At 45.1% G+C, this 15,339-nt stretch overlaps 1 protein-coding gene across 1 annotated transcript in view; it reads right to left on the reverse strand.

Annotated features, from left to right (window-relative positions):
- Aldh7a1 (aldehyde dehydrogenase 7 family, member A1) overlaps positions 1-13,009 on the reverse strand; it is a 32,259-nt gene extending 19,250 nt beyond the window's left edge. Inside the window, exons 1-7 of the mRNA NM_001271105.1 lie at positions 12,741-13,009; positions 11,445-11,498; positions 9,894-9,959; positions 5,193-5,273; positions 4,211-4,334; positions 2,641-2,773; positions 972-1,016 (exon numbers count right to left, since the gene is read on the reverse strand). Coding sequence (NP_001258034.1) covers positions 972-1,016; positions 2,641-2,773; positions 4,211-4,334; positions 5,193-5,273; positions 9,894-9,959; positions 11,445-11,498; positions 12,741-12,932 — 695 coding nt within the window. The 5' untranslated portion in view covers positions 12,933-13,009. The remainder of the gene's footprint in view (positions 1-971; positions 1,017-2,640; positions 2,774-4,210; positions 4,335-5,192; positions 5,274-9,893; positions 9,960-11,444; positions 11,499-12,740) is intronic.
- Positions 13,010-15,339: the final 2,330 nt, after the last annotated feature.

The following is a 15,339-nucleotide window of genomic DNA, read 5'->3' on the forward strand; positions in this document are numbered from 1 at the left end:
CCTAGTCAGCTGTGTGAGGAATGCGAGGTCAGTCTGGCTACAAGAGGACCCGTCTCAAGACACAAAACTAAAGCAAACAGGATGGACTGGGGAGGGGAAGAAGTCTCTGAAGCCTGGGATATTACCATGGAGATGTCCTGGAAGATGGGGCCCTGACTCACATAACCCTGAAGTAGCGCAGGGCTTGTGTCTGCTGGCTTCAGCCAGAAAACAGCAGGATCTTACACGCCCAAAAGGCCTGTGCACATCAAAGTGCCTTTTCCTTCAATCTAAGGGCTGCAGTCAAATGAGACCATGGTCACACACTACGTAACTGGCTGTGAGCTGTGAGAAATGGTTGAACTAGCCAGGCATGGCTTGTGTACCAATCAGTTCTCTCTGCTTTGTTAGTGGTCTGTGTGTCCACTTGACAGATACTATCTCAGTGGTAGAGCCCTTGCCTAGCATATGTAAGGTCCTAAATTCACCAGGGGTAGAACATTTCTCAGCCATACACTTGTTGGACAATTATCAAGTAATACATACAGTCCCTAAAGTGCCAGGGTATTTCTTTTCTGCTGTACATGTTTTTATTTTTCAATTGATAAACTGTCAATAGCTGGCATCCTTCCAAGCAGGTAAATGAAATGGCATGGCTCAGACAGATCCACATAAACTGCCATGATACTAAAGTCTTACTACCAAAGGAGAAAGGTACCTGATCTCTATGCTAAAACAAACACACTTCCTGCTGGGCAGTGATGGGGCATGCACACTTTTAATCCCAGCACTCAGGAGCAGACAGATGGATCTCTGTGAGTTTGAGCCCAGTCTGGTCTACAGAGCAAATTCCAGGACAGCCAGGACACAGAGAAACCATGTCTCGAAGAAGAAAGAAAAAAAAAGCACACTCATACACACATACACCAGTGCTTGTCAATCATCCTAGCGAAATATGTGACACCAGAAAAAAGAAAGCCACACATACTTACTTTGTGACAGCTATACTAACGAGGGAAGTTGTTGGTGCTCCTTTCCTAGAGACATTTAAGAGAGACAGAGAGAGAGAATTAACTTTAGAGGCAAGCACCTTTCATTTCAAAGAAAAACAAAAACGTTATAGAGAAGAGCATCTAATTAGACAACAAATACCACTAGTAACTGAAATGGAAACCTATCCTCCAGGTGGGGTTTCAGGGACGAGGAAACAACGTAATAACCGTGCTCCAAATGATGGGGAACGCAGCTGCTGCAGGGCCACAGAACTGTTACGTTAACTGTTCCCGAAGGAAGTGGCACTGTTAACTACATAACACACTGGGTTTCAGTGCTGGACGATCGTTAATTAGGATTGTCAACTTGACTGACTAAGCACCGCCTTGGCCAGTGCTGAGACACATAGCACTGAACTTCAAATGTGCTTAAGAAGGGGCTTCCAGAGATGATTAACTGAAGGGGGAAGCCCCATCCCATGGCTGGACTCCTGGACTGAACAAAAGGAGAAAAGGAAGCCAGATGAACAACAGTGGTCCCCTTTCTCTGCTTCTGACTAAACTAATATGAACAAGCTGGTCCCACCACCACTCTGGCTCTGCCATGATGGACTAACTGTACATTCCCCGTCCCCTTCTGTGACCCAAAATACACCTTCCTCCAGTAAGTTGCTTCTTTTTTTTTAAAAGATTTATTTACTATGTATACAGCGTTCCACCTGCATGTACACATGCAGGTCAGAAGAGGGCACCAGATCTCATTACAGATGGCTGTGAGCCACCATGTGGTTGCTGGGAATTGAACTCATGACCCCTGGAAGAGCAGACAGTGCTCTTAACCTCTGAGCCATCTCTCCAGCCCCATAAGTTGCTTCTTATCAGGCAGTTGGTCACACCAACGAGAAAGTTCAGACAGAATGCACAGGTTCTTTTGCAAAATGGTACCAAACCATCAAGTCTTCAAACTACACTTGGTTTTATACAGAGATTGAGAATATGCCATTGATGGCATTACTTAACACTAACTAATACATTTGGCTGGGCACCTGTAATCCCTGCGCCCAGAGGGCTGAGGTAATAATATGGTCTGGGCTATAGAGTCAGATCCTGTCTCAATCAATCAATAAAATCCTGGAGATGGTAGCCCAAAGGTAGAAGCAAGAGTTCGGAGTCTTCCTCTCAAAAAAAAAAAAAAAAAGAGAGAAAGAAAGAAAAAAAACTCAATCCATCCATCTATCTGAGCTTGGGGCAGTTCTATGGAAGACTGAGCCATTAGCCTATGGAGCCTACTGCCAGGTACTTAAGTGTCAGAACGAGGGGTTGGGGATTTAGCTCAGTGGTAGAGCCCTTGCCTAGGAAGCGCAAGGCCCTGGGTTCGGTCCCCAGCTCCGAAAAAAAGAACCAAAAAAAAAAAAAAAAAAAAAAAAGTGTCAGAACGAAGGTACAACTTAGAGTAAGAACAGCTGGCTGGGGAAGGAGATACTACTACATCCAAACATGTTGCCAATGGTCAAATACAAATTAAAAACCAGCGCAATTAGCACATGTGACTTAATGTGTCAGTTAAGAGAGACTGAAGACACATCTAAAACCCTTTCACAGTGCACAGCGATGGCTCCGGCTGTTTACTCACCACCTCTCACAATGAGACCGGAGAATGACAACTTACCAAAGGCAGACGTTGCCTGTGATCAGAGCTATGGCATTGTTCCAGCCAAACACAGCCACAGGGAAGTTGAAGGCAGTGATGATTCCCACCAGGCCTAACGGATTCCACTGTTCCATGAGAGCATGGCCGGGTCCTGCGGTGTACACATATTCACTTGGTGAACATATTTGTTATGAATAAAATCCTAAGCCATTTCTCTTCAGACCAGAAGTATTCCTGATGCTCCCGTGGACTACCTCACAGAGCCGAAGGATTAAGAACTACTGTGTAATGTAAAACAGAACTGCTCATTACTACCCCACTTTACCAACTGTATTGGTGGTCACTATACCCCATACCTCAGGAGCTGCAGAGGTAAGGGCAGCATGGATCCCATTTGGAAGACAGAGACATGTCATGAAACAGTAGGAGGTTCCCCCCAAGAGATGTGAACACAGAGGGTAACATAAATAGAGCACAGAACACGTGATTCTCAGGACTGTGTTGTCTCTTGACCTCTCTAACTTCAAGACAAGAAAGCTCATGTTACAGGCTCATGTTGGATGGATTGATTACAAAAGCTTCATTCACTGTAAGGAAATTAAAGTGCGAATAGAAATGAGTATATTTTTGGCAGATGTGGTCCGTCTGGCAGACTGCTTGCCAGGCATGTACAGGCCTGGTTCAGACCCCTGGCATAAGCTGGGTGTGGTGGAGGCAGAAGATCAACACAAGGTTTTTCTCAGCCCTGTGGTAAGTTCCAGCCCAGCTTGGAATAGATGAGACACTATATACAAAACAAACAAAGCCCCCAATCTCATATTTCATTGCAAACTTTAAAGCTAATGCCACGAAGGCTTATTTTAATTAACAGTTGCCAGTGTTGTAAAAAACAGAGCCAAGAAGCATCCGCAGACCTGGTCAAACTTACACACTATTATCACATGCAGGACAGTGACACTTCTTGTCATCACTCACGCTGGAACCTCAGCACCTGATACCCAGGCCGTCCCACAGGCCAGCATCCCAACTCCTGCTGGGGAGGTCTAGCCTTCTCTCCTACTCTCTCTTCTTTGCCCGACTGCCATCAATTCCTCGCTTAGAGGCCTCTAGGGTCTACGTAAATGCTGTAGCTACTCAGGATAAAGTCCCTCACAACAGGGACCCGTGCACTGCATCCTCCAGCTGTGCTCACAAGGAGGTTCCTGATGGTCCCCCATCCTCAACTTCATGCAGCCGCCTTCCCCACTCACAGTATTCAACCACCAGTGCCGTGTCCTTCGAGGCCTGGGGTACTTCCGGGACGTACCTGGGGCAGAAAGTCCCCAACACTCTTACAGTCCTGTCCTTTAATTGGCATGCTCTGCCATAGCTACCAATTCCCTGACACGGCCCTCCATCCTATGCCTGTGTGTACACACACGTGCAGGTCAGAGGACAATAAAACTGAGCTCTCTCCCTCCGCCCTGTGGGTCCTGGGAATGGAAGTGAAGTTGTCCGGCATCCTGCTAAGCCATCTCGCTGGGCCCACAGAGGAGGGTTGGAAGCTGTGTCCTGGCACAAGCACTTAGCTTAATGACTCCAGGCTTACTTTCAGAGGGCAAGGTGGGTCCCCCGATCATCCTCGACAAGCCGGCAGCATAATCGCAGACGTCCACGTACTCCTGAACCTCCCCTATTCCTTCCACTAAGATTTTCCCCATCTCCAAAGACACCTAAAAATATAAAAATGCAAGCAGAATTTCCCAAGCAGAACTTGTATATTAAACATTAAGCTGAGGACAAAATAAAACATTTTACGTGGGTAATAAACTAAGGAAATCTTTTCTTCTGAAATTTTTTATTTACTTGCTTTTTTGTCTTATTTTTAATATATTGCTTTTATTAATTCTTTGACAATTTCATTTATGTATATAATTCATCATGCTTTGATGACTTTTGGTTTTTTGGTTTTTTTTTTCGGAGCTGGGGATCGAACCCAGGGCCTTGCGCTTCCTAGGCAAGCGCTCTACCACTGAGCTAAATCCCCAACCCCGCTTTGATGACTTTTAAACCAGGTAAATTTATTTTACTTTTTCTTATAAAAAAATGGATTTTGAAATTTGTTTTTCTTGGAGCTGGAGAGTTAGCTCGGAGGTTAAGAGCACTGGCTGCTCTTTCAGAGGTCCCGAGTTCAATTCCCAGCAAACACATGGTGGCTCACAACTATCTACAGTAAAATCTGATAACCTCTTCTGACGCGCAGGTGTACACGCAGGGTGTACATGCAGATAGACCACTCATAAACATAAAATAAATAAATCATTAAAATATTGTTCTTCTTAAAAATCATAATCTTGGGACATACCTTTAATGTTAATCTTTTAAAATCTGATTCAACCTAGTGGGGCAAGGGAGCAGACAGAACTCCAGCAGTTAGGAGTCTGAGGCAGGGGGATCTCTTGAGCCAAGGCTACACAACACAGCAGAAACCTCAGTCTCAAACAAAACAAAATGTATGCATGTGAACTCATGACAGCCTGTTCTTGACTGATTCTCAAGAGATCACTAAAAAAACTTCAAAAATACTTTACCAGTCTTCCCAGTAATTGGATCTTCTCCCGCAAGGCATCGCCAATCTTTCTGACTATTTCTCCTCGCTTTGGGGCAGGAATCTAAGAGAAGAGTGCAATTTTGATGTCAAAGCCTATGTTGGTGTGTCTACCAGTGTCAGAAGTGCACTGAAGAACAGACCACAACTATGTCGCTAGAGACTTTTTGGGTCACAGTGATATGGCTAACATCCCTAGAGCCACCTCTTCTGGGAAGCATGGACAAAGTGGCAACAAACAGTTATGGATGGTCGCAGGTCTAAAGACAAACACTACAAGAAAAGAGCAAGGCTGGATGCAGGGGAAACAAATCTAAACTCAGACTCACACTGAATACTGAAGGACTGGAAGAATTGGCCAGGAATCAGCCTGTGCCTGCCTCTTGAGTGCTGGGATCAAAGGCTTACACCACCATGCTCAGCTGAGATTCCCTCTTTTTAAAGCCTCTAGCCATGTGGGCACTGGCTTTCCCAACCAGCCCTTTCGTTCTGCACGATTCTTTCTGTATTTCCCATCTTTCCTAGAAGGGCATAGTCTTATAAATTCACCTCCAGGGTTGCAAGTCAAGCCACGCTGCTAACATCAGCTGAGATCAAATATATATGTCCTCTACCTTCCACACATTAGACATTTTACAAAAATAATTATGATTTATTTCATGTGCAGGTGTGTGCCTCAGTGTATGCATGTGCACTTTATGCCTGCAGGAGCCCACGGAGGTCAGCAGAGGGCCTCTGACCTCCTGAAACTGGACTTACAGTTTTAGGAGTGGGTGCTAAGAACTGAACTTGATCTTCTGCAAAATAAATGCTCTCAAGCAGGGTTGGGGATTTAGCTCAGTGGTAGAGCGCTTGCCTAGCAAGCGCAAGGCCCTGGGTTCGGTCCTCAGCTCAAAAAAAAAAAAAAAAATGCTCTTAAGCACTGAATTATCTCTCCAGGCCCATGTGATACACATTTAATTTACTCCCATCAGTCTCGTGGCTACTATACAACTGCCTGGGCACATCACTGTCAACGAGACAGCTATAACTCTTGCCCAACAGGGAGCATAACTCAGTGCAGCGGCAGGGAGGGGGAGCAGCAGACTACATGAAGGGGAGCAAAGTCGTCAGGTGGAGCAGCCAGGACTTGTCAGTCCGTGTTACTATGGGAGAGGGGAGGAAGGCCTTTGAAAACATAGAGCGAAGACTTAAAGCATGGCTGTTCTCAGCCAAGTAAAAAGACAGAGAAATCAGAGCAAAGAGCAGGGCATGCGCGAAGGCCAAAGACAGGGAGAATGCAGTCGTTCTGAAGAGCAAAGAGAGTCAAGAGAAGAAAAGGAGCCACGTGCCAAGGGCCACAGATAAAACTAATGGCATGGATCATCAAGCAAAACGAGCTACAGTAAGACCAGGCACACAAAGGCTCACATCAAGGCTGGAAAAGTACCCCCAGTAGGGTCCCATAGGCAAACAAAAAGAGTCAGAGACAGCCAGTTGATTCTTGTTCTTGTGGTGTCCTTGATCCCTCCGGTTCTGCCGATCCTTCCTCCCCCTCCTCTACAGGGCTGCCTGAGCTCTCCTGGTATTTGGCTGAAGGACTCTGCAACTATTCCCTTCATTACACCTTGTTTTTATCTCCCTTAAAGACAAATGTTCCCTTTGAAATTTCTAGGCTTAACTGGAGTGAAACAAAACAGGTTTCTGTTGTGATGTAGGCAAGGCCAACAGAAGGTAAGAGGGCAGCAGAACGCCTCATGGGAAAGATCCTTCAGGGAGGCTGCAGACCAGGCCAGGCTGTTCTGATGCTTTTGTCTGAGGCCCAGCTAGGCCTTCTCTAAGTCACTGCCATATTGACCAGAGCCCAGGAGGACTGTCAGAAAAAGCTGTATCTGCACTGATCTTTGAACTCAATTGCTTAACTCCAATTCCAACAAGTTGATCCCTTACTGGCCCAGTTACTCATCTAAGAGGGACCTTCCTGACTTACTCAGCAACTCTGACTAGAGCTCAAAAATGCAGGAGCTATGAAGGAATGCTGAATACAATCTGGCACTGTGGGATAAGACATCAGAGTGCCAACGGAGATCCTAAGCTCAAAAACAGAAGCGAAAAGATTATAGCACAATAGCTCAGAACCATCATCATGACAGCGACCACTGCAGCAGGGGAGACAGACTTAAAAGTCGGCTAAGGGGGAAACGAGATGGCTCCACAGGGAGAGGTGCTTGCTGCTCAAGCTTGGTGACCTGAGTTTGATCCCCAGAACCCACATAAGATGGAAAGAAGGAACCGACTCTACAACATTGACCTCTGACCTCCGCATGCACATCATGGGGCATGTGTACACACATCACCACCATCATTATCTAACGATAAATAAAACAGTTTTTAAATCAGTTTAGGAAGGCAGATCCTGAAACTACACAAGCTAATCTCAAACATGTTTTTATTTACTCTAGATAAACACACATGGGCATAAATGTTTCTGTTTAAAAGACATGTGAGTGCTGGAGAGATGGCTCAGTGGTTAAGAGCACTGACTGCTCATCCAGAGGTCCTGAGTTCAATTCCCAGCAACCACATGGTGGCTCTCAACCATCTGTAATGGGATCCAATGTCCTCTTCTGGTGTGTCTGATGACAGCGACAGTGTACTCACATACATAAAATAAATGTATCTTTTAAAACATAAAAAAAAAAAAGACGTGAATGATTCCAGCATTTGGGAGACTGAGGCAGGAAGAAAAGAAAGCAAGCTAGAAAGAAAGGTGGTTAGGGTCAGGCTGGAGAGATGCCTCAGCAATTAACAGCACTTGTTACTCTTGCAGAAGACCCAGGTTCAGTTTTCTACACCGATGTCACTATCTATAACTCCAATTCCAGGGGATCCAGGGCCCTCTTCTGACCTCTGAGGGCACTAGGCATGCATGTGGCACACAGACATACTTGTAAGCAACACTCTCATACGCATAAAATAAATAAATCTCTTTGTAAAATGTTTTGGCCATGTACAGTGGCACATGCCTTTAATCCCAGCACTTGGGAGATAGAGGCAAGAGAATCTATGTGCGTTTGAGGCCACCCTGGTCTACAAAGCAAGTTAACCAGGACAAATAAAGTTTAATGTTCTGGGACACGTGGCTCAGTGATTAAGAGCATGGTTCACAATCTTAAGGAGGACTCGCAGCAAATGCCAGTAACCCCATTGCATGAGTCGGGCAGAGGCAGGAGGATTGCTAGGATTTGCTTGCTGGCTTCCACCCTAGTAAATACCCTGCTTCAGAGGAACAAGCAGGTGATCAAAGAGGATACCTGATGCCCTCTTCTGGCCTCTACATGCATACAACACACAAACTTTTTTTAAATTTTTTAAAAGATGTATTTATTATATATAAGTACACTGTAGCTGTCTTCAGACACACTAGAAGAGGGCATCAGATATTAAAACAGATCTTAAAATCAGATCTTAAAACATGTGGTTGCTGGGATTTGAACTCAGGACCTCTGGAAGAACAGTCAGTGTTCTTAACCACTGAGCCATCTCTCCAGTCCCCTAAGCATTTTTTTAAAAAAATAACTGGAGCAGTGAGATGCCTCATCAAATAAAGATCCATCCTTGGCAACGTGTGAGAGAACTGACTCCAAAGTAGTCTTCTGACCACCACATGTACTGTGATGCATGTGCCAACATACATGACTCTGTGCACACAGACACACAATAATAAACACCAGCAAATACACATTATCCTTATACGAATACACACACACACACACACACACACACACACACACACACACACACACACACACAGTGTGATCCAAAACTGTGTATGCATCATGTAACATGTATAGAAGAATCATACCTATGATGTAAGCACAGGGGAGCTGGGAAAGAAGCACCGGAAGGCAGCTCTGATAACCATCTACTACTACTACTACTACTACTACTACTAAAGATGTTGGGATGAAGACTAAATTTGGTTGTCTCGCTGCATCGTCCTCAAAACAAGACAAAAGAGCCAGGCAGCTGCCGAGATGGCTCAGTGGATAAGGGTACTCGCCACCAAGCCTGATGGTCTTGGTGTAATCCCCAGCATGGCATTATGGTGTAGAGATGCTTGCCTGTGCCAGTCCTGCCACAAACGCCTGCCAACAATACATGATCTAGTGATTTAATCCTCACAACTCCAGAAGGCAGGCTCTCACAGCCTTCCCCTCTTTGCGAAAACCCTCTGGTGGAGGCAGAGGGATGCTGGAAGATCCAAGCGATTCCTTCTCTCCTTCACTCCATGCCCACCTAGCGGCCACTGATTAGTGAGGCCCACTTTGGCTCTGTGAACCCATGATGGGTATTGCTCAGAGACGAAGGAGGCAGAATCTCCTTAGCCCTAGGCATGCTGTGAGGATATCCTGTCCCTCCTCAGACTAAGAGGAGAGGCAGGAGAAACAGAGGACAAAGGGCTCCCTTTCTTTTGCTCAGTAAGAGGTTTGGGGGAGAATATTCACAGCTCTACACATGACTGTTCATCTATTTTGAACCACTCTTCTAATCCTAAACAGAACGGACACTGGCTTTAGAATACCCGGAGGAAATCAGCAGAGTCCCCAAGAATGCACTTTTCCGCACTTTCCCATGCTTATCTGTCTTTCCTGAGTACATCAGGTGACCTGTTCTGCAGTGGGGACCATAAAGCCATACTTACATCTGCCCAGATGTTCCAAGCTTTCTTGGCTTTCCCTATAGTCTCTTCATAGTCTTTCATGCTGGCCTAAGTCAACAACGAGAATGAGAGAAGAGAAGTGAAAAAAATGTCAGTGAGAAAGAAAAAAGAAGCTGTGTCTGCAGATACTGACTGGATGCACCCCTTCCATCCCAGCACTCTGGAAACAGAGGCAGGTGGATCCTGTGAGTTTAAGACCAGCCCGGCCTACAGAGTGAGTTCAAGGACAGCCAGGGCGACACAGTGATTAATCAATCAAGTAAGCAAGCAACAAGCAATTAATTAATTAATGCAAAGAGGTTGGAATGTTGAGAATCCAGAGCCTAATTACCTCAGTCTGGGCTAGTTTTCACCTCCCCGAATAAGCATTCTTTGCCCACCCTGGTGTCTGTCAGAACCAGCATGCTGTGACTTAAGAACTAGCATCCTCACTAACCAATAAAAGCCTTTGGAATCTTTCAGCTTAGCAGCTCACTAGTTTCCACCCACCCGAAAGCTAGACTGCCACCAGCAGTGTCCCCATTGCTGTAAACACCGCTCTGAGGTGCCACCAATGGAGTTTTAAATTGCTTTGGTATACAACTTGATGTTTTTGCCACTATAAAACTCTATGGAATGGCCTCCCTGGGGAAACAACCTGCCTTTCCCAGGCAGGATGGTCACTCAAATTTGGCTCCAGAATAAACTGTTTCCTGTTCCCTTTAAGGTGAGAGCTCTGGTTTTCACACTGACCAGGATACTCATCTTCTAGAATATACAAATATCTTTGCAACGGGAGTGGAAACTTTCTTACTGTCCCTAAGACTCACGGATGATAATGATTTCAACAGTCTACAACCCTAAAGTCTGTTTACAAAGCTGGAGTAGTAGCTGGAGGCAATCTTGCTCTTGGCTCTAGCATTGGTGAAGCCCTGAATTCAATGCTGAGCACTGGAAGAGGGAATGTGTACTAAATTAAACTAAAGCATAAGAACAAGAAAACAGCAGGAATCTAACACAAGGAAAGAAAACCCAGCTGTGCTGTAAAGCCTTGCTTTGTAAATTGAGGTCTAGCCTCATCTAGACACAACACATGACCCATATAAGAAAGTTCAACCTTGGACTCCAACCCAGATTTGAAGAATCAGAACCTTCATCCTAAAAAAATAACCTCTGGAGTTGACTCAGAAGCAATACCCAGAGGGAGACTAGGAAGGTAGCCCAACTTGCCTAGCTTGTCTGAAGCTCTGGCTGGGGTCAAGCCCAGCATAAACCTAGTACAGTCCTGCATGCCTATAGCTAGGTTCAAAGTCCTACACAACATTCTCAGCACTAGCCTGGGCTACTGTGGTCCAAACAACAATAAAAACACTTTCTGCCTAATCCTGATTCACCTTTTCTAGCTAATTCCACAGAGCAAGAATGGACTGTCTCCCCAGTCAGTCTCGGCATGAAAAAGAGCTGCATGAGTCTGTGCACCTGTGCTGCTCGCTCTTGCCTCTAAGAACACCACCAGCATGGTTCCCTGTCACGGCCTGAATTTTAACAACTTACCTGTCGGACTCTTGCTATTGGCTCATTGTTAGCAGGACAATAGGTCGTAATTACCTTGAAACAAACATACAAAAAAATAACAATCATACATAGAAATTATAATCATTCCCAAAACAGAAAAATAAAAGCGAAATTGGAGCCTTCAGGCTAACTTCTGTTCCGACTAACCCACTTTTCAGAACCGTCTTGGCTTCTCACCTGTTCATAAGGAACTGTCTGTAAGATCCATGGGTTGGTCATCTAAAGACTACGTTCTGAGGCATTTATACTACACACCTAATCCTCAGTGTAGCCAGATAGTTAGCTGATAATTTTAACACACCGCTTTTCCACCTTATTCTGCCTACCCTCTGGTCTGGAAACAGAACGCCTAAGTCCAGATAAACTACAACAAGGCCTATGTTAATGAAACCGGTGAGTCTAAGGTGAGGTAAGAGCACCTAAAGATTAGGTTTTATCGGGCTGGCTAGATGCCTCAGCGGTTAAGAGGACTGACTGCTCTTCCAGAGGTCCTGAATTCAATTCTCAGCAACCACATGATGGCTCACAACCATCTGTAATGGGATCTGATGCTCTCTTCTGGTGTGTCTGAGAGTGTATTCATACACTAATAAAATTAATTTTAAAAAAAGATTAGGCTTTATCAAAAGACACGAACTAGATGATGCCACAAGAGCAATAGAGTGCCTGCCTCCAGTGCACACGGCCCTAGGTTCAAGTCCAAAACCCAAAGCGAAACTCCCAATTTCATGGTAACAATTAAAATCACCTGTATCTCCTACAGCCAAAGGTAGCCAAAAAGTTGCTTTTCCTGTAACAAAGCAGGTTCTAGTAGAGTTGAATGTCATGTTTCTGAAAGTCTTTATTTCCCTTGAAAGTATGAGGCACTGTCCTAAGTTTGGGGCAACTAGAAACTTACCTGTCCACTGCATGTTTTATCACGGTGCTAAGTCTGGCAATAAATACTGAAAACCAAGTAAACCTTCAAGGGGGAGAAAGTTTACAAAATTTCAGCCAGGATGAGCTTGTTACAGATTCCAGGCAAGACTGCCATACGGTTTAAGTAAGCATTGACGTTTAGCCTTCCTAGCAGCTCCAAAAGGCCATCGATTCCTCACAGCGCTAAAACCAATCGATTCTTCTTGCCTTTCTCCACGAGAAAACTTCTGTACAACTTTAGAACTTCCCATCCCTGTCTATCCTCCCTCAGCTCCAGTTGGGAGGTGGGAAGGGAGGCGCCCGCCTTGCGGCCTCCCGGGTAAACCATGGCTACAGTTTTCCGGGACTCCCGCATACCTCTCCCCGGCCGCCCCAGCTTCCATTAAACACGCCCTCGTTATCTTCGCGGAGACCCAGGTCTTGCAGCCAGGCATACTGGGGATGATGGATCAGCAGAGTAGACATAAGGGCGGCAGGCCTACTCCAAAGGCGGGAAAGTTTGCTGGCCTTCACAGTCTGCACGCAGAGCGGGCGAGCCAGACGCAACATAACGAGCTCGCACGCTAGAAGCCCCTACCGCAGGGCAGTCGGGAAATACAGCCCCGCCCCCTGCCCTCGGAGAGTCCACTTGGCAGGCCCCGCCCCCTGCCCCGTTCATTGGGAGGCCGGCCCCCAGCCCCCTTCTGCTAGCGCCCATTGGGCAGACCCCTCCCCCAGGGATCCCATTGGGCAGCCTCGCCCCACCCACCCTTCGACACGCCCCCTGCCCACTCCCCATCTTCTCCCTCTGGGGTCGTCCGGATCTACTACTCTGGGTGAGGTGGCGGCCTCAAGGTCTGGGGCGGGGACGGGGCTAAGAGGGCAGGGAACTGAGCCACCCACTGCTTCTGAAATCCGCTCTTTTCGAGCGAGCCACCGCACGCTTCTGGGCGGTACTACGCTTAGGGCTAGGGTATTCTGGGCATGCTCATTCCGTCGGTCTGGGCTGGGATTTGAAAATCTCAGCAATTCTAGTCAGCATTCAAGAAGCGATGACGTCACTGATCTCCGTGGTAGCCCAGGGAGGTTTTTCAGTGTGTGAAGGTTGAAGAAAGGTTATTTCCACTGCTTTGGTAAATTACAAATATTTCCTAATAAATGAAAAGTATCACATGATTGTATCGCCTTTTAAATATGCTACCTCGGTACACTCTTACTTTTAAAGAACAAGCCTCGTTTTAATCAATGCCCTTCACACTCCTTGTCTATTTTCTGCAATATCCTTGCCCCTCACTCTCTTACAGATAACGCCATCATTCCTCGATAACCAGGCCTCTCTATACAGGGTAAATCCTAGCATCTCAGCAGCACTGGCCACATGCATTCAACTTAAATAGGTGCCTACGTGATATCCAGCCTGTTACTCATTTTGCGATCCCCAGGTCATGCTGGGTTTCTCAGTGCTTCGACTGCTTTCTACCCTGCAACCAAAGTCACAAAAGGATACAAATAAGAAAGGAAAAAACAACCAAACTATACTTACTTGCACATGATATGATCCTTCATTTAAAAATCTCTGAAGACTATACCACATGTAACCAACATCTGTTAACACTTTTAGCAAAGCAGTTAGATATAAAATCAATATACAAAGTCTTACACAGCCCAGACTAGCCTCCTGCTCACTGTGAGGATGATCTTAACCCCTGCCTCTCCCACCTGAGTGCTGATATTGTAGGCAGGTGCAAATGTACCTGACCCTACACTGCTAGGAACTAAACCTGGGGCTTCATGTGTGCTGATCGAACAGTCTATCAAAGCAGCTCCCTGACTAATTTAGTGGCTTCTCTGAATAGCAATAACAAACATGCTGAGGAAAAGGAAAACCAGCTCATTGACCATACCAGCATAATAATAGTAGTAATGATAATAATAATAATAATAATAATAATAATAATAATAATAATAGGTTTCATTTCCAGCATAGCATAACAAAGATGGGTATAGAAACCACAAGGCAAAAGAGAGGCAGTTTAGAAGGTGACCAATAGAAGGAAGAAGAAGAGATAAATATGAGCCAAGTAAAACTACATGACATGCATGCATGAGAATGTTAAAATGATATCAGTTTCTACATTGAAAATGCATTGGAGGGCTGGTGAGATGGATCAGTAGTTAAGAGCACCCTACTACTCTTCCAGAGGTCCTGAGTTCAATTCCCAGCAACCACATGGTGGCTCACAACCATCTATAAAGAGATCCGATGCCCTCTTCTGGTGTATCTGAAGACAGCTACAGTGTACTTATATATAATAAATGAATAAAATCTTTTTAAAAAAAAAAGAAAGAAAATGCATTGGAGCTGGAGAAATGACCAGAAATTGCAGCTGAGAGCATTGGATGCTCTTCCAGAGGACCCAGGGGCTCAAATCCCAGCACCACATGGTGGCTCACAACTGTAACTCCAGTTACAGACATACAAACAGGCAAAAATCACCAAAATAAATAAATTATTTTTAAAATGTGTAAAAATTTTATTAAGAATAAATAAATTTTTAAAAAAGAAAGAAAATGGTTGGGGATTTAGCTCAGTGGTAGAGCGCTTGCCTAGGAAGCGCAAGGCCCTGGGTTCGGTCCCCAGCTCTGGAAAAAGAAAAAAAAAAAAAAAAGAAGAAGAAAGAAAATATATGAAGATTTGTAAACATATTTAAAAAAGGATCACTTAGAGGAGACAGTAGGGGTGATATCAAAATATATTTTATATATACATATATATGGAATATTCTCAAAGAATATATGAAACATATTTTAAGCATATATATATATAAAATATACTTTTTTTCTTTTTTTCGGAGCTGGGGACCGAACCCAGGGCCTTGCGTTTGCTAGGCAAGCGCTCTACCGCTGAGCTAAATCCCCAACCCCTAAAATATACTTTTTAAAGGGGATGGCAAACACTTAACTCCTGTGAGTGGAG

Source organism: Rattus norvegicus, chromosome 18, assembly GCF_036323735.1.
Source record: "Rattus norvegicus strain BN/NHsdMcwi chromosome 18, GRCr8, whole genome shotgun sequence".
Classification (NCBI taxonomy): Eukaryota; Metazoa; Chordata; class Mammalia; order Rodentia; family Muridae; genus Rattus; species Rattus norvegicus.